Source organism: Polypterus senegalus, chromosome 4 (assembly GCF_016835505.1).
Source record: "Polypterus senegalus isolate Bchr_013 chromosome 4, ASM1683550v1, whole genome shotgun sequence".
NCBI classification, from domain to species: domain Eukaryota; kingdom Metazoa; phylum Chordata; class Cladistia; order Polypteriformes; family Polypteridae; genus Polypterus; species Polypterus senegalus.
Window position 1 is genome coordinate 252,286,047 of NC_053157.1, and position 25,003 is coordinate 252,311,049.

At 41.0% G+C, this 25,003-nt stretch overlaps 2 protein-coding genes across 3 annotated transcripts in view; both read left to right on the forward strand.

The window, feature by feature from the left end:
- The first annotated feature begins 6,020 nt into the window (after window positions 1–6,020).
- LOC120528485 (zinc finger and SCAN domain-containing protein 2-like) overlaps window positions 6,021–25,003 on the forward strand; it is a 422,905-nt gene continuing 403,922 nt past the window's right edge. Inside the window, exon 1 of one of the 2 annotated variants that reach the window (XM_039752663.1) lies at window positions 6,021–6,107. The gene's annotated coding sequence lies outside the window, so the exon portion shown is untranslated. Of the gene's footprint in view, window positions 6,108–10,552; window positions 10,653–25,003 lie in introns of those variants that run through there. The other variant, XM_039752662.1, reaches the window with a different exon arrangement.
- On the forward strand, window positions 13,530–22,823 carry LOC120528489 (gastrula zinc finger protein XlCGF49.1-like). Its single transcript, XM_039752667.1, has 2 exons — window positions 13,530–13,886; window positions 18,673–22,823. Exon 2 carries the CDS (start codon window positions 18,744–18,746, stop codon window positions 19,566–19,568), a length of 825 nt encoding a protein of 274 aa, XP_039608601.1. The 5' UTR covers window positions 13,530–13,886; window positions 18,673–18,743; the 3' UTR covers window positions 19,569–22,823.

The window sequence follows — 25,003 nt, forward strand, 5'->3', positions numbered from 1 at the left end:
GCCAATGGTAGATGTTAATGATTGCCGAAAAGGTAAACGTTTTGGATATGCTGAAGGAATGGAAAAGCTACACCGCTGTAGGATGCCATTACAGCATCAATGAGGCTACGATTCTTTTTATTTAAAAAGTAGGAAAGGAATATAAGATCTACAGCCGCAGTGTCCTTTTAACCAGGGTGCAAAACGAGTTGTAAGTGGATGTAATAAGGCAGTAGTCTGGATTGAATCTGCTTTAGGGATTTGGATTGAAGACTGCCAGAAGAAGAACAACGGCAGTGCTACACAATCACCTGAAGTGGCTCCTTTAGGGGCTGTAACGCTCTCCTTTGTTGTGCAGTAAAATTAAACTAATCATTATCGGACAAGTCATTGTTGGTGAGTAAACATAATTAATTTTCTACTTACAGTACTTAGTACATGCACGTACGTTTACTGTCACTGTACACACATTTACTGTATACTATTTTTCTTGCATTGTACGCATTTATTGCTGGTGGCCTGTCTATCGTAATGGCTGTAACATACGTGATATCTTTAAAATAATATTTAGGTTTTACTGTGTATGAAAAGTGTGTTTATATACATAATTTCAATGAATCTTACCCTAATATCTAAGAGAATACAAAGGGATTATGCTGTTTAACTGTGCGGGGAATATTTATAAATGGTGTGGGAGAGTTTATAAGGGCTTAAAATATATAAAAATAACCATAGAAACATATAGTTTCTACTTCGCGGATTTTCACCTATCGCGGGGGGGTCTGGAACGCAACCCCCGCGATCGAGGAGGGATTACCGTATATTTTTTTTTTTTTTGACTATATTGGTAATAGATATCTCTATCTTTTAACCCTAAAATGCCACTGCGAGGGGGCTTGTTTTGCTTTGGACGTGCTCTGTCTCTGGGTATGTCAGAGGACTGGGACTGCATGAAGTGGGTTTTAGCCTCGCTTGGGGAGGCAAAAAGGGAGGTTGGGGGGGTTAAGGAGGGGAGAGAAAGAGAGCAGGCTTGATCTATACCTAATCTATCCTCTTAATCTTTAGAATTATAACTACCAACATAATAATAAGCTGCATGGCAACAACTCTTGGGGAAATAGGAAATTAAGGCCGAAGCTGTCTCACTTCCAGTTAAGACTATAAAATGATATCAAAAACTCAGAATCAGTGTCTCCATGATGGGACAGTTAACTTTGTGAGCTGGAATGTTAAAGGCTTGAATCACAAATTAAAGAGAAAGAAAGTACTTTCTCACCTAACAGGTCTAAATGCTAAAATAATATTTTTACAGGAGACCCACTTATTGGACTTTAATAATGTTCTAAATCCACTTTTAGATAGGACTTCTTACACAGGGGGAACGGCATCTAACACTGCAAAGATAATTACAAAGTTTATAACTGATCACAACTTATCAGACCCCTGGAGGTTTTTAAACCCAAATTCTTTCTACTCACCAGTACATCATTGTTACTCAAGAACTGATTACTTCTTTATAGACAATAACTTCTTGCCTAAGATTAAATCTTGCAAATACAATGCTATTGTTATTTCTGACCATGCACCGATGATCTTGGAGCTAAAATTACTAAGCCCCATACACTCACCACAAGATGGTGTCTCAACCCGCTTCTATTAGCAGATGAGAATTGTACGGAATTTATATCCAAACAAATCAAATTATTTCTAGAGACAAATACATCCTCCAAGATCTCTGCAGGAATTCTCCGGGAAACTCTTAAGGCCTTCTTAAGAGGGCAGATTATCTCATATCTTTCCCAACAGAAATAAATTTGAAGCCAAGAAAGTAGCAGAGATAAAAAGCAAAATTACTAAAATAGATGAAGAACACGCCAGACTACCAAGCGAGACTCTACATAAGAGGAGGCAGGCTCTACATTCAGAACTAAACCTCTTGACAACTAAAGAAACTGAGCAACTAATTTACAAATCCAGACATCATTATTATGAACATGGAGAGAAAGCTAATAAGCTTTTAGCTCAACAAATTCACAAGCAAGAATTGCGCAACGCAATCTCGGTAATTACCAACGCGGAGATAAAATCGTCGACAACAAAAAATGTTTGTTTTATTAAACAAAACTGTTCACAAAATATTTCAAAACTAATAAAAAAAATCTAATCAGGTTTCCCAACCAAGAGCATTTTAATAAATAAAAAAGCTCAGTCTCAATGGCAATTTATGGAAGATACAAGGGTTAATTTGCATATTTGTACATTTACATAGAGGTTACAGCTGCTATTAATCCTTTTGCCAAAGGCAAACTGCCAACTAGTTCTCTAAACCTTTTTGGGATCAACGGACTTATCATACTCCAGGTTCTGCTCACAAAGTGTTGCTCTTGTTTTACATTCTGTCAAGTCAAACCTTTTTAAAAATTTTCTTAACATACCCCTCTTGGTCCTTTTTTACAAAATCATCTCCTTGCTCAAAGTTTATTCCTAAGAAATGTTTCCGTTTTCCCAGGTCTTCATTCTAAACTTCTCTGTTAGCATTTCTTTTACATTTTTCATTACCTCCATCACTTGCAGCTAGTATCAAATCATCATCCCAAATAATGATTGTTATTTTGTCATATCCAGTTTCTTTGGTATACACACAATGGTCAGCCATATTTTGTATAAATCCATTTTTATACAAGTGATCGTGTAACATTTTGTACCAATTCCTGCCTGACTGTTTTAATGATTCCTCTAATTTGCTTACTAATTTTTGTCCTTTCTCAGAATCAACCTAACATCCTTCTGGCTGTTCCTCATACACTTCACAGTCTATCAGCGCATGCAAGTATGCAGTTTTTACATCCATCTGATGTGCAGTTATTTGGATCAAAACTCTTATGCTTGGCATATTTGCAGTTGGAGAAAACGTCTCTTTATAATCTCCTCCTGCCACTTGACTGTACCCTTTAGCTACACACCTCACTTTGTACGTCTCAGAACCATCAGGATTGTTCTTAATGGCAGATACCCATCGACCCCAACCATTGCATTGTTACCCTCAGGTAAGGTGATTAACGTGAAAGTCTTCTTTTCTTTCAAGGAGTTCATTTCTTCCTTCATTGCATTCTTCCACTCACTGGATTGTGGCACCTTTGTGGTCAAATTACTGATCATTATTGAAGCTGTTTAATATTATTTAGATAGATAGATAGATAGATAGATAGATAGATAGATAGATAGATAGATAGATAGATAGATAGATAGATAGATAGATAGATAGATAGATAGATAGATAGATGAAAGGCACTTTAATATTCTAACAATAATCAATATTAACTGTTGGGTGGTCATTGTTATCTATATCAAATACATAATCATCCAAGTGTGCTGGCTTCCTATCCTCTCAGCTGGGATAGTGTGTACCTGGATAGTCTTGGTTATCTGCTCCAGTTTGATTTGCATGAACTCTTCATCAGTAATGTCAGAACTACTAATAATTCTGCTAATCTGCCTAGTATTACCCCTCCTCAGGTCATAATCATCACTGTCATCAGTCTGTTCCCGGTCGGTTTGTGTGCTCTGCTCTATCCTACCCTTCTCAATTTATTTCACTAGTCTGTGCTTTAGGACCCTGCCAGTATCTGGATAGTAGATGATGTAGGCTCGGCTATACTTGTCACAGCCAACAGAAACACTTTGTCTCACACCTACTGTCTAACTTCTTTTTGTCTTGTTTGTATGCATAGCACACTGACCCAAAAGTATGCATCCCAGAAACATTAGGCCTTTTCCATGTCAACAGAAAGTATGGTATCTGTTTGGTGCGATTGTAGCACCTGCTCCTGATTATCGCTGCTGTTGGCATCGCATACGTCCATAGCTCTTTGGGGAGGTTACTCTCAATGCACAGGCACCTGGCCATGTCACATAGTGTCCTCCGCTGTCATTCAGCAGGACTATTCTGGTCAGGTGAGTAAGGTGAAGAAGCTTTATGCCTGATACCATTTTTGGTCAGCAGTGATTTGAAGCTTTCTGACCTAAATTCTGTACCATTGTCCGACCACCCGCACACATTTGATTTTCCCATAAGGGAAACTGTCAGCAATAAACTTCTCCAAAGCTACCACAGTACCACTTTTATACTTTAAAAAATAGATAATTATTACACTGGAAAAGTCATCAGTGAATACCATCAGATATTTATACCCCCCTTTGATCCTGGGTCAATTGGACCTGCTAAATCTGCGTGAATTAATTCAAGTACTTCTTTGACTCTTTTGTCAGGACATCTGATTTTACCCTGGGTTCATTTTCCCTGAGTACAAACTTCACAGGTAAGACTGGTCTTATCACCTTTACCTTTGATTTTTAACCCGTCAACAGCATATTGTAGCTTCAATATGTCATCATAATTACAATAGCCAAGAATTTCATGCCATGTCTGCACAGCTTGACAACTTTTACAACTGTCATCGTTTCCATCACGGTATACCGTGTTTAATAGGTACAGTCTGTTATACTCTTTGATGTCAAATGAATGACCGTCTTTGAGCTGAATTAAATCTCTGTCTTGCTGGAAGATCATGCTGGCTCCACTGGCCATCGCTGTTTTCACTGAGAAAATGTCCTGTGGGTACGAGGGAATGTACAGCACTTCTCTGAGTATCGCTGTGCACTGTCGTCCTCTGCTGTCAATCAGCTCCACTTCCGCATCTCCTCTCCATTGCGCGATTCCTTTGGTTTTGGTTGCATCAGCAGCTCCATGGTATGCCTCCCTGGCTGGAACTCGTCATCAAATGTCTTAAGCCTTTTGATGTCTGTAATGATATGGGATGTTGCTCTTGTGTCGACCATCAAGCCTTTTAGGTTCAGCCTTGGCTGGCTCAGGTTTTCACTTATCTTGAAAGCGTAAGTGTGTTTGGTGTCCTCCTCAGCCATCTGCTTTGCATTGTCATTGTCATTGCCATCTCCATCGGCACGTTGCATCTCTGTGTGTCTTACTTTTGCAATAGCTGCACCACTTGGTCTGTCCAGAACGCCTTTTCAGACATACTCTGGCTATATGTCCTCTCTGACCACAACTATAGCATATAATATCCGCCCGGCTTTGTGCTGGTGCGCTGCTGAGCCTTTCTTTAATCTGTACTCTCATCACGTGATCATCTAATGCACAAACGATATATTTCTCCGTTTCTTCGTAACTTCTCAATTTTAGCAAAGGTCATAGTCTCATCGCTACGTGTCACATACACAGTAAACGGCTTAAATGTTTCTGGAAGGCCCTTCAAAATCATTGCTCTCAGGAGATCGTCACTTAATGTTTCCCACGCACTTCTTAGCGCTGTAATGGCGTCCTCTGCGCGTATTATATAATCGGTCATGCTTTCTTCATGTGCCTCCTGTAATGAGGTCGACTCAGTGTACAAACTAATTATTCGTGGCTCGCCCTTACCAGCGTAACAGTCTCTTAAGATTTTTACTGGTTTTCTGCCATCATCTGCAGCTTCTCGCATAATAAGGGAGAGGCTCTTATCGTCTAGAAACTGTATTAATTCAGCATATGCCTCACCATTTCTTTCAGCGTCTTCCTCTCTGTCTTCGTCTTCACTTGGCTCGTACAGTATCGTCTCTTTTAACCCTTGTAACCACTGATAGCCCAAAGATGTTGTTTCCCACAGTTCATAGTTCTTCTCTCCTCCTTCGAACACTAACCCTATTCCATCGGTTACCCTGTTCTCTCTTTTAAATTCCAGTAGCCCGTAAGTCTGCAGTACCCGCCATGCCGTCTGACTCGAAATTTCTTGCCAATTAACTTACGCGTGTCCTGGGCCCATAACCTGTTGACATGTAGACTAAATGTCCTTGAGATGACAAGAAAATTATTAACAGAGTAGCCAACACTTGGGTAATATACTGACATCGAAAAAATAACAACACTCTCTGAAGCTTAATGACCAGCGTAAAATATACCGGTTATGCAGTCTCCTTTTATTACAAAAAAAAAAATCTTTTGCATGCACATGCGCACCACCGTGCATCAAAATCACGCGAGCACTTAAGAAGGGAACACCTCTTTCAATTGAGAGCATTTTACATTTATATGTCAACACCCAATCAGCAGTTCGTGTATGTAAAATCTGTCGGTAGGTTGAATGTTAAATGTGTCTTTTCTTTTATATTCGCTATACGGCACTTCCATCTTGGCACAATTCGCTATAAACAGTTTCAGCCAATCAGCGCCTTCCAAACACGCAGCAGGACAGCGTGAGCCTTCATTGTCGGCGGCGCGGCCTCTTCGTTTCATTGTCTTATATTGAGTTGTTAGACGATTTACTGTTAAGTGTTGTTTGAGCGGCCGTTTAGTACAACAGGTGGCTTACTGAGCTCTTAAATCGATATTGAAATGAACACACAAGCCTCCTAAATGAGTTATTGAAATGTCTACGTTTACAGTGCCCGTTGTAGGAAGTCGCAGTTTTTATTATGAATTATGATTAATCAGAGTCACATATTATTCGTTACTACTCACGAGTCCCGCTTCATTGAGATTCTGTTTTATATTCTGTATATGAAAACATTTTAAACGGAGCGTTTATTGAACAGACTGTAGCAGACTTGTCATCTTCTTAAAATGACTTTATTTATATGATCTTGACAACTAATCATAAGGTCAGAAATCAAGGAGGCTGTGAGTTACATGGACTGCGCTGTTTCTTTGTTTTCGTGACATCGCGTCAGTAGAGAGTGCGTCACGTTAACAATGCATTGTGTCCTAAATGACAGCGCACACGCTTTGTGATAAAAGGCCAATGTGTCTCAGTTTGTTCATTAATATATTTTGACAGTGTACTTTAATCAGAATTATTGTAAACATATTACCATATTAACTTCCATCTAGATATGTAAAGTTTGGTGAGAATAAATAAAAAAGTAACAACATATATAATAGTTATGCTGCATTGTTTATAATTAACAAATCTCATCGTTTATCTGAAATGTACTCCTTTGTATTTTACGTTTGACAATGGAATGCTTCAGTTTACAGTCGATTTATTGCACATCTGGAGGTGTTCATTGTCGGTATTCTCCATTGCATTTGCCCCCCAGTGTAACGCGTGCCAGTTTAAGTGAGGGGTGGCAGACGAGCTCACGTAACGGGAGACAAGGCACCTCCTCACCCTGATGCCATGAGGGCTCTTCTCATAGATATTACCATCTTGAGCTTTTTCTCATTGACTGCCAGTTTACTATTATTATTATTTTTATTAATATTATTGAACACGTATGTAGAACAAATGTATGTCTTATTTTATGTGTGTGACAGGACGGACGGTAAAGCCTTGAATGAAACTCCGTGTTGATGCTTTGGGTAACACGACAGGTGAGGAGCAGAGAACGTTAAACGTGTCAGGGACTGCGGGGGATTGTGGGACTGAAGATGGTTTAAGAAAACAGAAACGACAAAAGCTTAGTCTGTCAAGAATTCTATTTACATCAATGATTTACTTTGTTGTGCTGCACTTCAGTAGATTACTTATTTACCCCCCTTTTAAAAGATTAATTCACAAGGAAAGGATGTTGCTGACAAAGTCGGATTTTTTTTTAGAAAGTTTGGCTCCAGATGTGCTTATCCAGCTGCTCCTTCTTCTCAGTACTTGAGTGATCTTTATGTCCACCTGTGGATGAATTCACAAAGTTTCTTTTCAACATTTTTGTCTCATTAACACAGAAATCCCGAGGCTTTCCCTAAATTGCAGAAGACGCTGTCGATTGCACTGATTCTGTTTTAAAGACAGTTGTGATTAGTTACGCAGAGCTCGCTTTTACTCACATTGCTTTTTGGAAATCAATAATAAAAATCAGCTACAGATCTGGGAATCACTGAATAGTAAAAACGTTTAATGAGGAGTGTCGTGCGCAGATACAAGTCGGCTTTGGTGAAGCGTTTCTTAGCCTCTCTGATATGTTCGACATGGGGTAGAAAAAACGCTGGATTGCTTAACGCAAAGTATGCTTATTAATGTGTTACAGATTCTAGGTGGACAAGACTACACACCAAGGAACGAGGTGCCGCATGTGAATCATTCATAATGTCTCCTAAACGTATGTGTTAACTTACAAACAAGTACTCCATAGCTGTTTTTAAAAAGTCCTTTTTTTAACTTTGAGCAGGGACCATACGCGAGGCCCACTAGGATTTAAACTCTCGTCAGCACACCTTACAGATGCAGCAGGGCCAACTGCTTTTACACTTTGAGCCAATGCCGTTCAGCAGATGAGGGGCTGAGCCAATCTGCTGCTGACTGCGCGGATCATAGACATATAAAGATGGACGCCGCATTCACTGTGTTGCCCAGTCGACACGATACATCAGCGTGTCAGCCTTATTGCGAGTGGCAAAAGTGCCATTTAAACAAATACAGTAGACGTGGAAACCGAGTTTTCTGATGAAAAAACAATAACATTTAAAACAGTATCGTTTACTTACAACAGATTTGGGCAAATCATTTGCATGCAATTATTTATATCCATTTATACACTATTAATGGCAATTTTTAAATAATAAAAATTATTATTATTAAATAATTCCTCCCATATAAGTAACATTTCTCTGACTGCCATCTCCCATCTCCGAAAACATTTCTAGACTTTGTCCTCTTCTTACACAACACAGTACTGAAGTATTGGTTAATGTCCGAGTCACCTCACATATAGATTACTGTAATGCTGTTATATCTGACATTCCACAAAAACGTATCCATCGCTTACAACTTCTTCAAAATTCTGCTGCTAGGATAATTGTGACGATGTGGGTTCTGCTCCATACACCCATCTGCTATATGGAAGCCCTTGAACCCAACACCGTCTATAATGTCACCGAGATGAGCTAGACAGTAGAGGCAACAACATAGCAAGGCGATGGTACAAATGTGCAAAAGTGCTTTTATTAAAAACAGTCAACAAATCAAAAACAAAGCGTCCATAAAGTGCAGTGATCCAAAAATTTCATTAAATAATCCAATAAAACACGTGGAGGTTAAAAATACACAAAAAAACAAAAACAATCCTTAAAAATCGAGGTTAAAATGTTCATACAGGAAGCAGTTTTTAAAACAAATGACAATGCCAAGCTCGGTGCTTCTTTCCTGTTAGCATTAGCGTCTCGTCTGCTTCTCCCATACGTGCCCTTCAACAGGCGAGACGCTCTCTCTGCAGCTGCCCTTTTCTCCTACATCCATGCACACAAGACTGGAGACCTCCCGATCCCTGGCTTCGGTCGGGCACTCATCCCAGTCCCGAGTCTTGGTTCACTTCCAACGGCCAGGAAACTCACGTTGGGGAATCCACCACCAAGCCTCCCAACTCCCGCTGCCTTTCCGGCCTTCTGCGGCCAGTCGCCTTTCCCTGGTCACTCCCGCTACCTGATCACTCAGAGGGAGCGACTTCAACTACGACTCCTGGCCGTCGGCCTAACACCCAGGCTTCCTCGCAGCTGTCCACTAGCGCTCGTTCGCTCGCTCACCCACACGCTTCGTGTGTCTCTCTCTTGCAACGACATGCTTCCTGTAATCTCCGACCTTTTCGTTCTCTTTTTTTTCTCTCATCCCTCCCAACTGACTTGCGTTTCTTTTTATATTGCGAGGGGCCATAGCAGCCACAGCACATTAGCCACGGGAACAATCACGGATGTGGGCAGTTCCTCACCTGTGCACTAGGTGAGAAACTCCCACACCGCAGATCGCCCCGTGGCTTGCTATGGCCACCACACCCCCTCACTAAGCCGCTGCGAGTGCGGTGATCATTTGCTGAGCCAACTGTGGACCCATAACACCACAATAATAACATACTGTTCTAAATCCACTGAACAAACTGTATTACACCGATTCTCTCTCAACTTCACTGGCTCTCAGTTAACTACAGAATACAATACTAAATCCCGCTCTGAACATTTAAAGCTCTCCACACCTCACTGATCTCCTCCAGACTGACACTCCTCTCACTCACTCAGATCCTCATCTGCAGCTCGACTTTCTGTACCACACATCAGACTCAGTGCTATGGGAGCTCGAGCGTCTCTCATTGTGCTCCTCAACTCGGGAATTTTCTTCCTTTTCATATACGTTAGCTTGATTAAATAAATGATTTTAAAACTGCCCTCAAAACTTATCTTTTCAAACTGGCATACCAATTGTGAATTTTGCACTGTTACTGCCAGTTATCTTTGTTTGATTGCTAATTATTGCTTTTTGATTTATCATTCTCTTGCTTTAATTTAACTAATGTTGTTTAATTTTATTGTAATTTTATTGTTGTTTAATTTTATTTGTATTGCACCTTGAGTGCTAAGATTATAAAACGGGATTTTCTAATGGCCAAATATAACAAAAACAATTGTTCAGCCTTACCTATGAAACGTAATCCATAGCTGTGCCACTCGAAATATGGCGGTGACATTGACGTACGATGCTGTCGGTCATGCTACGTCTAGTAATTGTATGTCAATGGCGCAGATATCAATAACGTCGTGACGCTAGCGTGCCTCAAAATCACGTGACAGGCACATTTCATAAAAGCATCATGGCGGCGCTTTGAAAGCTCGACGAGTCAGTATCCAGCAGCCGATCACTAGTTTGCTATTATGAGACCCTCGCGCTCCGACTTCTTCACGGCCATAACATCAACCAAAGGTGCGGAAGATGTGACAAAGTCGAGCGTGGCGATCGCGTACGGGTGGGAATGCCAGTAGTGAGAAAGACCGCAACATGCCTAGCGGCTTTAAATTTGAGGAGGTGCCTGACGCCGCGTCGTTTAGTGTTGGGGGTTGAGCGCTACGTGGAGGAGGCGGCTTTGCAAATCGCACCTTCACGAGTTTATTGTGGATGACGGGGGTCGCGCACTTTTTTTTGTTAGTGCTACGTTAATTTATTTTCTAGTCGGTGTCCCGTGAAATGTAATGCTACATCTGACTTGGCCGAGGCGCGTTAACTCGGGATTGCTGCTGCACTCTTCGCGCTCGTGCACTTGTCTGCTCCGCTTCACCTTTTCATTTCGCGCATTCTCCGAACTGTGCTCTCTGTCGGGCACGCGCTTGTTAAGCCGCTCACTCCAGCGCGGCCCCGTCGTTCATTTCTGATGTATCTTTACAGGGCGCGTTCAGGTTTCATTTCCACCAGTTTTTCTCATACTGAGACCTATTAGAAATAATTTCAATAATTTTATTTTTTTTGTATTTTCTTATCAGGAAAGATGATCGTGCTGTTTCACTGTAACACTATGACTTTGATTTGATTAATGGGAAATAAATAATACAAACTTTACACAAGCTAGACTGCAGTGGGCTGGTGCCCTGCCCAGTGTTTGTTTCCTTCCTTGCGCCCTGTGTTGGCTGGGACCCCAAGGGGTATGCGAAAAGTAACAAATTCCTAATACAGTAAATGGTATAAGGCGAAATAAAGAACAAGAAAAAAAAAAAACTACTTTCATTATTTATATATACTTTTATTCTTACTGGAGATGCTCGTGTTAAATGAAGAACAGGTCTCAAATCAGGGTAGTGGTAAGCCCATCCAAACAGATGAAGCCATAACAATGTGAAAGCTGCAGAGCTGCAACTCGACTATTATGGGCTGGAGCTCAAGTGTCTCTCCTCATTGTTTAAAGTGGCAGTGCCGCCTCAGAGACCTTGGTGAGCAGATTCTGATGCCCATGTTGGTGAATCCCTGTTGAGCCCACTCCTATCTTGCCCCTCACACCCTTGTGCCACTAGGTGCTCTTTAGGTACGATTCCTGCTGAAGTCTCTTTTTAAAGGGCATATCCATCTTGTGGTTTTCCACCTCCTCAGATGCTCCATTTCTTTCCCATCTGCTTATCTCTTCCTGCTTTGCTGACTCAGCTGATATCTCCGTGATTTCCACACACAAGTCCCGTAGTTGCAGTTCATTAGTTTCTGGTTCATCTTGCAGATTATCCACACTTGATGTGCCAACAGACCTTCTGTGTCAGCAGTGCTGTCAGGATCAGTAAACTCTAAATTATACCAATTTCTGCTTTGCCAGCCCAATCTAATTCTTTATCTGTATGCCACCATCTCTGACCACATATCTCACAGTTTGCCCCTTTTTTAGACAAACACAATGACTCTGTCTTAACCTGTGAGTTTGCTCAACTTCAACATCGACATCTTCTTTTGGGACTGAAGAGTTTAGAGTCTCCTTCTCATCTCCAGTGTCTTCATTATCTGATGTAGTGTTAGATAAATCTCTCTCTTCATCTCTGTCACTGCTGTGGTATGTCGATTGTCACCTTTACCGTTGACTTTATGTAGTCTAGAATGGTGGGCCCTTCCAAGAGCACCTCCACGTCTGACACATTTCACAACTCCATCCTGTCCAGTGACATCTGCAGGTCCCTTCCATTCTGCACAGTCCACTCTTTTGTCGTCCACTTTGTCTCAGATTTATCATTTTCAGAATTAACCTGTCTCTGGAGTGCTCTCCGTATTCGCTCTGAACACTCGGCTTCAGTAAATGCTCTTCTTGGAGTGTCGAGCGCTGGAATATGTGCTCCACTGCCACACTCCTAGTGGTGCCTTCTAGGGCGGGTGGTCTGTCCACGAGAACACAAGGAAGATTTGGATTTCGGCCAAACACTGGCTGATATGAGCTGTACCCATAAATATTGTGCATGGTATTCTTTACCATTAGTGCCCCGTGGCACTAATCTGGCACTAACCAGTCACATCCAGTATTCTTTAACACTTTCTGTATAATTTCTGTGAGTGTCTGATTGTGTCTCTCAGGTAGTCCATTACCCCAGGACTGTATGCAGTGGTGGTCTTTGTTTCAATGTTATAATTCTCTGACATCTCTCTGATTCCCCACCATTATCACTAAGTAGTTTCTGAGGAGCTCCATGTACTCTTATCTGAAAACGAATGAATGAATTGTCTCACAATTTCTGATGGTCTCTTTGTCTTTACAACACTTCCTGCACTGAAACGTGTGAATGTGTCAATGATGTGAAGACCTCGTCCTCCTGTTTGACGTTCATGTCAGTCTGTAGCCAACAAAGCCCTAAATATGATGGCTTTAAGAGACCTGCCATTGTTGTGTCCAAACATGATGGTGCTGTGTAGATAAAGTGTTGTCATATCTACATGGTGGCACTGAAATGTATGCACATCCCCTTTAATGAAGGTCTGCAGTGCACTTTGATCTCATCTGAATTGTTTGATATGGAATTTTAAACTGTGATGCAGAGGAGGAAATCGAGAGAAATATGTCCATGACCCAAACCTCATGGAGGGCACTGTGATCCTGAAGTGTGCTCATTATTTTTACTGACTTTATGAAGTTAATACTACACTTTTATTTTCACAGGGCTTTCCCATTTCACATGGCCATACACTGAGGTGTCTAATGGCCTCCAGCTCAGGGCTGTCCATGTGAGAAGTGAATCTGAGAAGAGAAGGGCAGACACTTAAAGAGAGATAAGAGTTTCCCACAGAGCATGGCCTCTGCCAAAGAAGATGGCGTGGATGAAAGAACGGTGGACATTAAAGAAGAGGACTGTGAGCGGCTCACACCAGAGGATGTGTGTGTGAAGCTGGAGGATCACGAAGAAAGAATTTCAGTTTTTAAAGAGGAGGAGTGCAAAGGGGTGACTGCTGCCATTAAAGCTGAGGATTTGAATGATTTCCCTGTTGGTCTTGAACCTCTAAAGCATGAAACTGAGGATATTTACAAGCAAGATGCCTGTGAAGAATCTCCATCCAGTTTACAGCCCTGGTCCACTAATACGGGACGACTGGCTACACAGGAGAATTCTGTAGAGCTGAAATCAGAGTTATCAGAGTCTGAAGAGAAAATCACAGAGGGAAATGGGAGAGAAGGAGAAGAGTCACCTGGGAGTGTTGGAATAAGTGAGTAATGTGATTTAATATAAAAGAAAGAGAACATTTATAAATTTTAATGGTGGGTGCTGTGATGTTTCTTGAAGATTGAAATGAGAGTTGAAAACACGGTTAATTGAACTTGGATAAAGACCACCTACTCGGGCCCATGATAACAAACAATAGGTTACCTAATAAATGATTAATTAGAAAAACTTGGGTGAATAAGGAAAAATCTAAAGTGTTGAGCACATGACTTGAACATCATGAGGCTTTGACTGAAGCTGTGATGTATGTTAGGCCAACAGTACATTACGTTCAATGAGAATATTAAAGTTATAATTTGTTAAAGACATGTATATTTCTTAAATTGTGTGGTAGTTATGGTAGAAATGTCCACAAAAAGAAATAAATAAGTAAGAATAAAATCCTCACCCCTGTGCACTACATAAGAGTGAATTTGCTCAAGCCAGTGCACACCTAATATGTGCCTCATCTTTCTAATGGTAATCTCGTGCACTTTGACGTTAACAGTGAAAAGAGCTGCCTGTACAAGCCATGATGACATTCAGGGGGTCTCAGGGTCTCCTTTCAGCATCTTGTGTTCTGATCTCAGGCTGAACTTGATGGAGCAGCATGGCCTGGACAAGTTGGCCGTGGTGTGAAATCTTCACTTGGAGATGATCTTGGGCCCTTCTTTCTCCCACAGTCACATCGGGTCAATTTGGAGTCACCACTCCACTTCACCTGCATGTTTATGGGGATGAGGGGAAGAACCAGAATAACCTGAAATCCCATTCAGAGTCCCTATGTAGAACAACTCTGGGCACGATTTGACCCCTTGACACTTGAACAATAAAGCAGCGGTGCTAAACACTGTGCCCCCTTAACACAGGCGGATATATTTGAATGTTTATTTTTAGTCCAGATTAGGTTCTAGAGGATGTAAATATCATCACATACATTACAATTAAGAAGGGAAAACCCTAATTTAGACACCTTTTTGGGTAGAGGCTCTGATCGGAGTCTTTAGAGCTGATATTGATCACCCATTCCATTCCATTAGGATCTGCTGATATCAATAATAATGATACCATTTTTCTTTTTTTCTTCAAATTAGTAAATGTATTTTTAGCTATGTGTAAATTTCACATTCTGTAATAAGGTGCTACTGCATACACAAGGAACATTTACCCGTAATGCACACATAATGGAACAAAAACAAGCTGAGCAAAACTAAAGGCATGTCTTAATCATACTCCACATTTCTAATCAAATAAAATGTTTAATTAGATATTTGTAGCCGTCTACTCCGACTAGAAGAAAATGAGACAGTCTTGGAGAACGGTTCAGGTTCTTATCTATACTAATAAAAGGCAAAGCCATCACTGACTGATTGACTCACTCACTCACTCATTACTAATTCTCCAACTTCCTCTGTAGGTAGAAGGCTGAGATATGGCAGGCTCATTCCTTAAAGCTTACTTACAAAAGTTAAGCAGGTTTCATTTCGAAATTCTACGCATAACGGTCGACAACGTCCGCCCTGTTAAACTTTCTTATTTATGGCCCCATCTTCACGAAATTTGGTAGGCAGCTTCCCTGTGCTAATCGAAACCGATGTACAGTCCAGGCCAAAAGTTTGGACACACCTCCTCATTCAATGTGTTTTCTTTATTTTCATGACCATTTCCAGCACTCCATCACTCTCCTTCTTGGTCAAATAGCCCTTACACAGCCTGGAGGTGTGTTTGGGGTCATTGTCCTGTTGAAAAATAAATGATCGTCCAACTAACCTGACTTCTGCACAACACAACTGCTGGTCCCAACCCCATTGATAAAGCAAGAAATTCCACTAAATAACCTTGATGAGGCACACCTGTGAAGTGAAAACCATTTCAGGTGACTACGTGTTGAAGCTCATCGAGAGAATGCCAAGAGTGTGCAAAGCAGTAATCAGAGCAAAGGGTGGCTATTTTGAAGAAACTAGAATATTAAACATGTTTTCAGTTATTTCATCTTTTTTTGTTAACATGTGTTCATTCATAGTTTTGATGCCTTCAGTGAGAATCTACCAATGTAAATGGTCATGAAATTAAAGAAAACACATTGAATGAGGAGGTGTGTCCAAACTTTTTGCCTGTACTGTACGTACTTATTTCGGTGGTATGACGCCACTGTCGGCTGCCATATTGAACTTTCCAATGAAAACAAAAGGTCATGGTTGAGGGAGAGAGCTATCCTGACACCAAGAAATGACATGACTACGACTATAAACCACATTTTACTTCAAGAACTACCTTCACAACCGAAAACCTATCAGTCTGTGGATTCAAATGTTGAAGAGGAAGATGTGGTGCACTATCCGGTAGAGTTTCTCCACACTTTGAATCCTCCAGGCACTCCTGAGTATAATCTGATTTTGAAGGTTGGGGCACCAATAATGTTACTGAGAAACTTACAGCCACCGAAACTTTGTAACGGCATGAGACTTCAGGTCACGTGTCTGCAAAAGAACCTAATTGAGGCAACTGTTTTTACTGGCAGTGGCTCAGGGGAGAGAGTTTTTATTCCTCGCATCCCCGTTATACCCTCTGATCTCCCATTTCAATTCAAACGCCTCCAATTTCCATTTAGGCTCTGCTTCGCAATGACAATTAATAAGTCTCAGGGACAGACCCTACAAAAGGTTGGCATTGATTTGGGGCAAGATTGCTTTTCACATGGCCAACTATACATTGCATGCTCAAGAGTAAGCTAAGCGCACAGCTTGGTCATATTACAACCGGAGTGCTGAACTGACAACGTGGTATACAAAGAGATCCTTAACAAATAATTATTGGTATATTTTCCCTCAGTTTAAAAAGGTTTACTTTTCTTCTTAGTAAAAATTTTAAGGCAGTACTTCACCACTATGAAGCGTGGGTATTTTGCTAATATAAGAATATAATCATCTCTGCATGTTCTGAGGACATTCTGGTCCTCCTGTTATCCACGACGTGTGCTGCTGTACTGAACAGACCTTCACTGTCCCCACTCATATAAGGAGGGCACAAGTAGGACGTCGATTTTTATTGGTCCTCCAAAAAGCCAGTGGCCCAGCATCTCTTGTGGTATAAGGTTCAGAGAGATAAAGATTCACCTCTGATGCTGCAGACTCAAATATCATTTTTTATCTGTGTTGACAGTTTCTTCATTCATTCTGCAGTTCTGTTGGCGTGGAGTTTCTTTGCATCTCTCGGGTGTCGTCTGTCTCTCCGAGTGTGTCTGTGTGGTCGAGACATCAGCACTAAGCAGTTTTGTATTTGAGATTTGCAATCGTCTGTGAAATACGTGTCCTTGTACCATTGTTTACTTTTGGGATAAAAATCATTATGATAATAATATCTGTTACAGAATTCATAACTGAAAAATGACTATTCACATAATGCTTATTGTTAAGAGTGGTGGCTCTGAGGCTCGGGATCTGCACTGTCAATCGGAAGTTTGCCGGTTCAAATCCTGTAAATGCCAAATGGGACTCTGCTCTGTTGGGCCCTTGAGCAAGGCCCTTAACGTGCAATTGCTGACCGCTTTGAGTAGTGGGAAAAGCGCTACATAAATGTAAAAAATTATTATTATTTCATTTAGGTCTAAAAACTAGGCTCGTACCATTCTACCCAACAAGCCAATAAAGGAGCTAATTACAATTTGTAGCTATTTGACATCCACTAGATAACAATTTATATTTATGTACCAGCTCGGTAAAACTCTGCTTCCCTTTCCTCCAATCTACCTACACATTCACTGAAGGGCTAATAAAAGGGATTTTAGTCAAAATAGTAATGTCTTGTTAATTAATTACACAAATAAATCAGTCAACAAACACTCACTGGCAGATCGTGGATCTAAATGAACTAGAAGGTGACATCTTCCAGAACTGAAAGTGGCTGGTTGTCCAGGCTTACGAATTCCACCATTTTTGCTGTCCCAGTAAGTCTTTTCCATTCTTGCTGTCAGTATTATCAGGTTGAGTTTTCTAAGTGCTGCCATTATTTGAGGCCGAGTGAGAGTAGACGACTGAGCTAGACTAAGCTTGATGGTCGCCTCAGCCTTAGAACAGCTTGTTCTTCAGTCCAGTCCCTTTTGTGCTGACTTCTCCGATGCTGAATAAGGTTTGTATTGTTGAAAGTGTTAGCAGAGAATCCTCCATGAGTGACTTTTTTTTGCACATATATTATAAACTGCGAGTTTGTTATCTCTTGTAGGAAGGCAATAAAACTGTTAGACTAGCGAGGACGTGTTTCTGTATTTTGGTAATGTTGGAACTTTGTCTTGCATGTTTTTTCTTATTCAAGATCAGATGTTAAGATCAGTTAATTTGCTGATCATCGGTCAAGTCATTTGGAATAAAAATGAGCTGATTTTGATTTGTGATCGATTCATCAGATCAAGCCTGTCTTTCACATGTGAGAAAAAGGTGGAGAAATTGAACAAACAGCAGCAGAACATGTAACGACCACACAGAGTGGCCAGACCATAAATGGCACCTCAGTGTGAGGAAGAACTCCAACCAGTGTGCTACCACTTTACTTGTACTGTTTAATTCATTTTAAAAGGAGGGTAAGTTGTTAGGAGTTTGGATATCAATCCTTGAAGTTGCAGGTTCAAATTCAGCTATTGACACCATGTGACCATGAAAAAGTCACGTGACCTGCCTGTGTTCCAGTTGGAAGAACAAGAGAAATGTAACCAATTATGTCTCAAATATTGTAAGTCGCCTTGGATAAAGGTGGTAGGATAAAAAGAAATAGTTAAAATGTTTGTGTTCTTTCAGATTTACAGAAGAATGGCAGTTTCTGTCCACCTTCATTTGGTCAGCCCTCCCTACAATACAAAGAGAAAGCTATGAAGAAATTAGCAACGGGATCAGAGAGCCTGACAACAGACTTTTTGCAGTGCAGTTCTCTCCCTGCTTCTGGAGTAACACAGACTGAAGCCATCAAAACTGATCAACAGCAAGTGGAGAAGGAAATCGAAATTCACACTGGAAAAAAATGTTGTTTGGAATGCGGCAAACAATTTACACACAAAAGTGATCTTAATAAGCATATGAAGATTCACACTGGACAAAAAACATATTGTAAGGAATGTGGTAAGTCGTTCTCAACGAGAAGCAGTCTTCAAAGACACAGAAGAATCCACACAGGAGAAAACACTCATTGCTGTCCAGAATGTGGTAATTCATTCTCACAAAGAAGTCATCTTCAGAGGCACAGAAGAATCCACACAAGTGAAAAACCTCATTGCTGTTCAGATTGTGGTAAATCGTTCTCACAAATAAGCAATCTTCAAAGACACAGAAGAATCCACACAGGAGAAAAACCTCATTGTTGTTCAGATTGTGGTAAGTCGTTCTCCAGTAGAAACCATCTTCAGAGGCACAGAAGAAGCCACACAGGAGAAAAACCTTATTGTTGTCCGGAATGTGGCAAACAATATTCTGACAAACTCACTTTTCAAAGGCACACAGAAATTGATACTGGAGAGAAACCATATTGTTGTTCTCAATGTGGAAAAATGTTTTTCAACAGTAGGTGTTTTCGAGTTCACACACAAACTCACCCTGAAGAGAAAATGCAGTATATCTGTTCTGAATGTGGCAAATGTTACGCAAGCAAGAAAAGTCTTTATAGACACACCAAAATCCATACTGGAGAAAAATATTTTTGATGTTTAAAATGTGGGAAACGATTCTTAGATTTAAGCACACTTCAGTGCCACATTAGAACTCATAATTGAGAGAAGCCTTATTGTTGTCCTCTATGTGATAAGCAGTTCTTACAACAAAGCACCCTAAAGAGTCACATCAGACTTCACACCAGAAAGAAACCTCACCAATGCTTGGAATGTGGCAAACAATTCTCAAAACTCAGTTCTCTTTAAAATCATAGAAGTTATATTAAAGAGAAATATTACAGTTGAACTGATTGTAGAATGTTATTCTCATTAAGTCTATTAAGAAACAAAGCCATTCTGACTGTGGCAAGCTTTTCTCAGACAGCAGGACTCCTAAAGATCACATGAGAATTCAGTCTGGAGAGAATCCTTATTGCTGGCCAGAGTGTGGCAATCGATTCTCACGTCAAACACACTTAGGCGCCACAGAAGAATCCACACTGGAGAGAAGCAGTACACCTGTTCTAAATGTGGTAAAGGGTACTCTTCCAGAAGAAGTTTTCGTAGACACACACAAAGTCATTTTTAAGTAAAGCCTGTCCTAGAATTGACAAATGATCTTTCCATTGAATTATCAGGCAAAAAAAATAATAATGAAGACAAATCTTCTGAATGCAGTAATGAACTCAAGTTGAAAGTAATTAATAAATACATAAGAATAGTGGAGAAAACGCTGAAAGTGTCAAACAGATCCTAGATGTAAGGTAACCTCAGAGCCACATATGAATTCACACTGGAATGAACACACTGGAATACAACACACATTTTAAAAACAGGAAGAATCTTCTTCAACAACTTAAAGGTGCAAGAAAAAACTCATTGTTGTCCTAAATGTGGTTAACGATTTTTAGACAGCAGTGGTCTTCATATTCATACAAGGACTTTCTTACTTGTGGTAAGCCTCTTAGCTACTCTGAATGTTGAAAGTGGTCCTCCTCTATCAGCTGACATCAGCAACATGTAAGATTTCATGAAGAACTCTGAAACTTACTGCCAGTATGTCATCCATACAGGGACTGATCATCTCTGCACCAGTGCTGTGACATAAGATTGTGAACAATACAAACACCAGACAAGAGAATGAGGTAGCAACAGAACAGTACTGTGCGGTGATGACAACTTCAACCCCAGAGCACAACTGAAAAAGTTCAATGTAGTAATAAAAAAATGGAGAAATCAAAACAAATGCACAGTGCAGTGCCAACTACCAGGAAGTGCCACTGACAACAAGGGGAATATTTTTGTTTTGGAGCTGTGGAGATGGGGCCTTATCTGAGTGGCAATGAACTTGTACCATCTCTGGGATGTCATCTGATGGCTGACGCCTGGGCTGAGTGGAGACAGCCGTTCTTAACCCTGATAATGAAGAAGTCATTTAGTGACGTCAGCTGACAGCCAATGCTGTCCAATCAGATACTGGGGAGGGACAGTCGAGGAGGACAGGAGACTAAAAAGAGAGCCGTCACATGTCAGACCAATGTAGAGGGGCTTTATAAGACTTTTACACTGATTTAGGTCATCATTTATAAATGATAAGAGTCTTTACAAACCAAACACATTCATCAGCTGTGTGTCAAGGGTGAGTCCAAAAGTGGGAATTTAAGAAGATCTCAATACAAATAAAATTAAACATTCAGGGTTCAAAGAGAAATGTTTAAGACCTGAAGAGGACATTACAACAGCATGCTAGGGTTAGCAAGGGGGGCAACAGTGAAGAATATCAATGAATGTGTAAAAGGAACATTATTTAAAATAATAATGTTAATTTTATGAAAAATGGGACACCATAATAAATGCACAACACAATGAAAATGAAATGAACTGATTTTATTGTCTGACATATAAGAGAAAAAGTAAAGACAAAGCAGAAACACACAGGGATCTCTGCTGACCCAGCTGTTAATTTGATAAATTAACCTAAAAATATAACGGATGTCACTTTGCTCCATGTCAGTATATCCTGGGTGGTGTGTGAAGGACGCTCTATACTCCGAATGTGTTGGTTCAGGTTTCAGTTTCACTTCAGCATCTTCTTCATATCGATACCTAAGACAACGTTTCTTCACATCGAGACTACAAGCTGGAGGCCACAGGAGCTCAATAAACTCCAACAGCAGGATGGACGATTAGAAAGCTCTGCTCTGAGAGAGTGTCAGCTACACAAAGATTCAGCTTCATTTACTTGACAGAAAACTCCAAAAAGCAGAAGTGGCCCCTTCTGTACCCCCACCACTGAAGGTCACATTTGACCCCCTCACTACTCGGTGTTGGTTCACTCTGCTTGGACTTTCTGTATTTTTGTAAGTTTAAGTTTCATTTTTTGGCCACACTCTTTTTACATTTCATGTCATTGATGTTCTCAAATGTGTGAGTATAGCTTGACTCTTACAAGGACTTATCTAAAAAGGGTACATTGGCCATGAAATGAAAGAAGGCAGAAAAATATAAAAGGTGGAAACCACAAAATGAAGAGGTGACACCAATGAAATACTCTCAGTGGCAGAGGTGACGAGGACAAAATCAGAAAAGACATCACAGAAAAGGCAGGTACCAACTGAAAACAAAAGAAGAAAGCTGATTGGTGGGAAGAACTGTCAGTCACTCCTGAGTGGACTGTTGAGGACACACGTGACATGCAGATTTCAAAGTTTATGTGTCTTTGATTTCAAATCTGTGACCATGCACTGAATAAGTCTGTTATTTATCAGTTAGCATGTTCTGAAACTGTAATGTCATCACAAAGATCACACAAACATGTAATGTGGCGTTTGTGATCAATCACTTTTGTTGATTTTTATGACACCATTCATCAGCCCTGTATAGAGTGACACTTCCAGAGCGGCAACCCCACTGCACCCCGTAGCACATTTGGAGTTTGGGACTGGAGCACAAAGTGGATGGCACTCTGAGAAGGACAGACTTGTAAGACGTGAACAAAGCCAGCTGCCCTCCCTGGTCTGTCTTCATTCAGAAGGACTCACCTGAGTGGTGGGATTGTTCTGCGGCGCTCCTGTTGGCCGACATTTCATCAGCTTGCTTTCTGTGTTTCATCAGATAACCAGCAGAGTTAATCCAAGATGAGCCAGGCCTGTTACAATGTGAACGTTCTTGACATTTTGGTTTGCTTTAAATATTTTTTTCTGCTTCTTTACTTTGAGTTCTTGTAGGCCTTGTACATGAGAGATTATTAATACATGAGCATTTGGTGTTAGTAATGAATTGACAATTAATAAACTGTTTTTATTGCTATATTGTAAGTGTGGCCTGTTGCCATTTTGTATCTTTATCCTTCTTGACTGTGTTGCTAGGACATGTTGCACTGTTGCCTCCCTAGAATTAAGTGTCACAACACCGACGCTCAGCCTCACACCCTTCATCACACGTGAGGCAGAATGCAAGATTGCTGATCCAACTGCTAATCAGCTTCAGTGTATTAGTATAAGTTTACGCCTATTCTCACTTTGTTAATGGCTCAGCGTCTAGATTTTGGAAACGGTACGTCGTCTGATTATCGGCTCCTGACAAGTCTAGCTTTGTCTACTTTAAAAGTTTTGAGTGTAGATTTTTGTGGTGTTAAGCCTTTATATTATTGTATGGTTTTGAGTCAATGGCCTGATGCTGAGGATTCAACCCTCCAAGAACTTCACTGTGGGTACTCATAGGATTGATGATCAGTTCAGAGAAATACCATTTTTACTTTGTTTGCAGTTTAAACATCGAGATTTAAGGCATATCTTCTCATCGATGACTGCTGGTGATTTACATTACGACTCCATTAAGCACTTTGTTTTTTGTGGCTCTGATTCTTTAGCTATTGGGTCTTGCTGCAGTTTCGCGATGTGCAAACATCTGATTAGCCACATTTCCTCTTGGCAGATGACAGTTGTAGCTGAAACTCAAAAAGTAGGTGGACATTATTCACGCTGCCGTCCAGCAGATCATCTCTGGATATTAGTGGCTGACACAACAACACCATCCATTCAACATAAGGAGCCACAAAGCCGACCCCATCATCTTTGGCAGATCTGCTGTTTTATTCAAAATCAAAGCAGCCTGTATCCTCCTTATAGGTATTGGAGTTGGACATTCTGAAACGTATGTGACACCCCTGGGGGACTATATTAGCTCTGTGCCATTATACTGGGCAGAGTCAAGGCGAAGAGCCTAAGAGTGAGCTGAGGACGACCACGTCAGACCAAAGACCTGAAGAAGGAGCACATCAGAAGGACAATGAGTGCACTCCACTACCAACAAGGGTCTTCCCTTGACCCCTGAGCACAAACACAACTCCACACAGCACTGGCCATCATCCTTAAAGGCTTGGCATCGTTAAAGTGACTAAACAGCCAGGCCTGCTTTGCCATGTTGAATTGTTATGTGTGAGAAGCTCCTGATTAATGGTCTCATTTAATCTTCTCACTTTTACACGACTGAACTCATCTGGAGACTCAAGAAAGTTGGCAGTTTGGTCCTATCTGACCCAGAGCTGCCCTTCAATGTGAGGGCACATTGAATTGGATGTCATGCAAAAAATCTTACAGAGAGAACCTAAATTAATTTAGATGAACTTCATGAAGCCAAACAGGAACTTTGTACGCACACAGCAGCAGACACATAAAAGATCAAAGATGCTGACTCATATGACAAATAATAAAATCAATCATTCAGTCAATACATCAGGGTTGTCAGGAGGAAGCATTGCATTGGGCAGCAACGACCCCCAAGGCACTTCTTAGCCCACTGTGGTGGAATGAGACTATGGCTAAAAGTTCCCCACAAAGAGCCCCACCAGATGGGATTTTTCCTGATGACCTCCAGTTTTGCCCCCATCCTCTTTCCATAACAGCGCGCAGTGTCTCCAGGGTTTTCCCTGTGATGGAGCAGCTTTTCTGATTGGTTTCCTCAGCCCCTTTGAATGCCCCAGAAGATCACAGCGTAGAACCACACAAGGCCTACTCCTGACTTTTAAAAGATTTCTGGCAGCTTGCTGCACACATCAGAAGACCTGAGTCCACTCAGGAAGTCCAGTCTGCTCCAGCCATTCTTGTTCAGCACCTCTGTCTGGTCAGACCAGTCCGGTTTGCTGCTCATGTGGTCCTCCAGGTACTTGTGTTCTGCACCACTTGCACATCCTCCCTCTGAACAGCGAGTGGTCTCAGAAGCTCTATGGCCTGCTAGAAGTTCACCACCAACTCTTTTGTCCTGCTGATATTTGATCAGCAGGTGGTTCAGTCCATGGCTGTTGAAGTGGGCTGCTACAGGAACATCTGTGCTGCCATGTTTAATGTGTCAACTGTGTAAATTCATTCTCTGGCGGAGTGTTTGTCCAGTTTCTCCCACACAGAGTGCAGTGTCAGGACATTTCATGCAGAGAATTAGGTAGACAACATTAGATGATCTGCAGGAAAATTATCCCTTTATGTGATGTT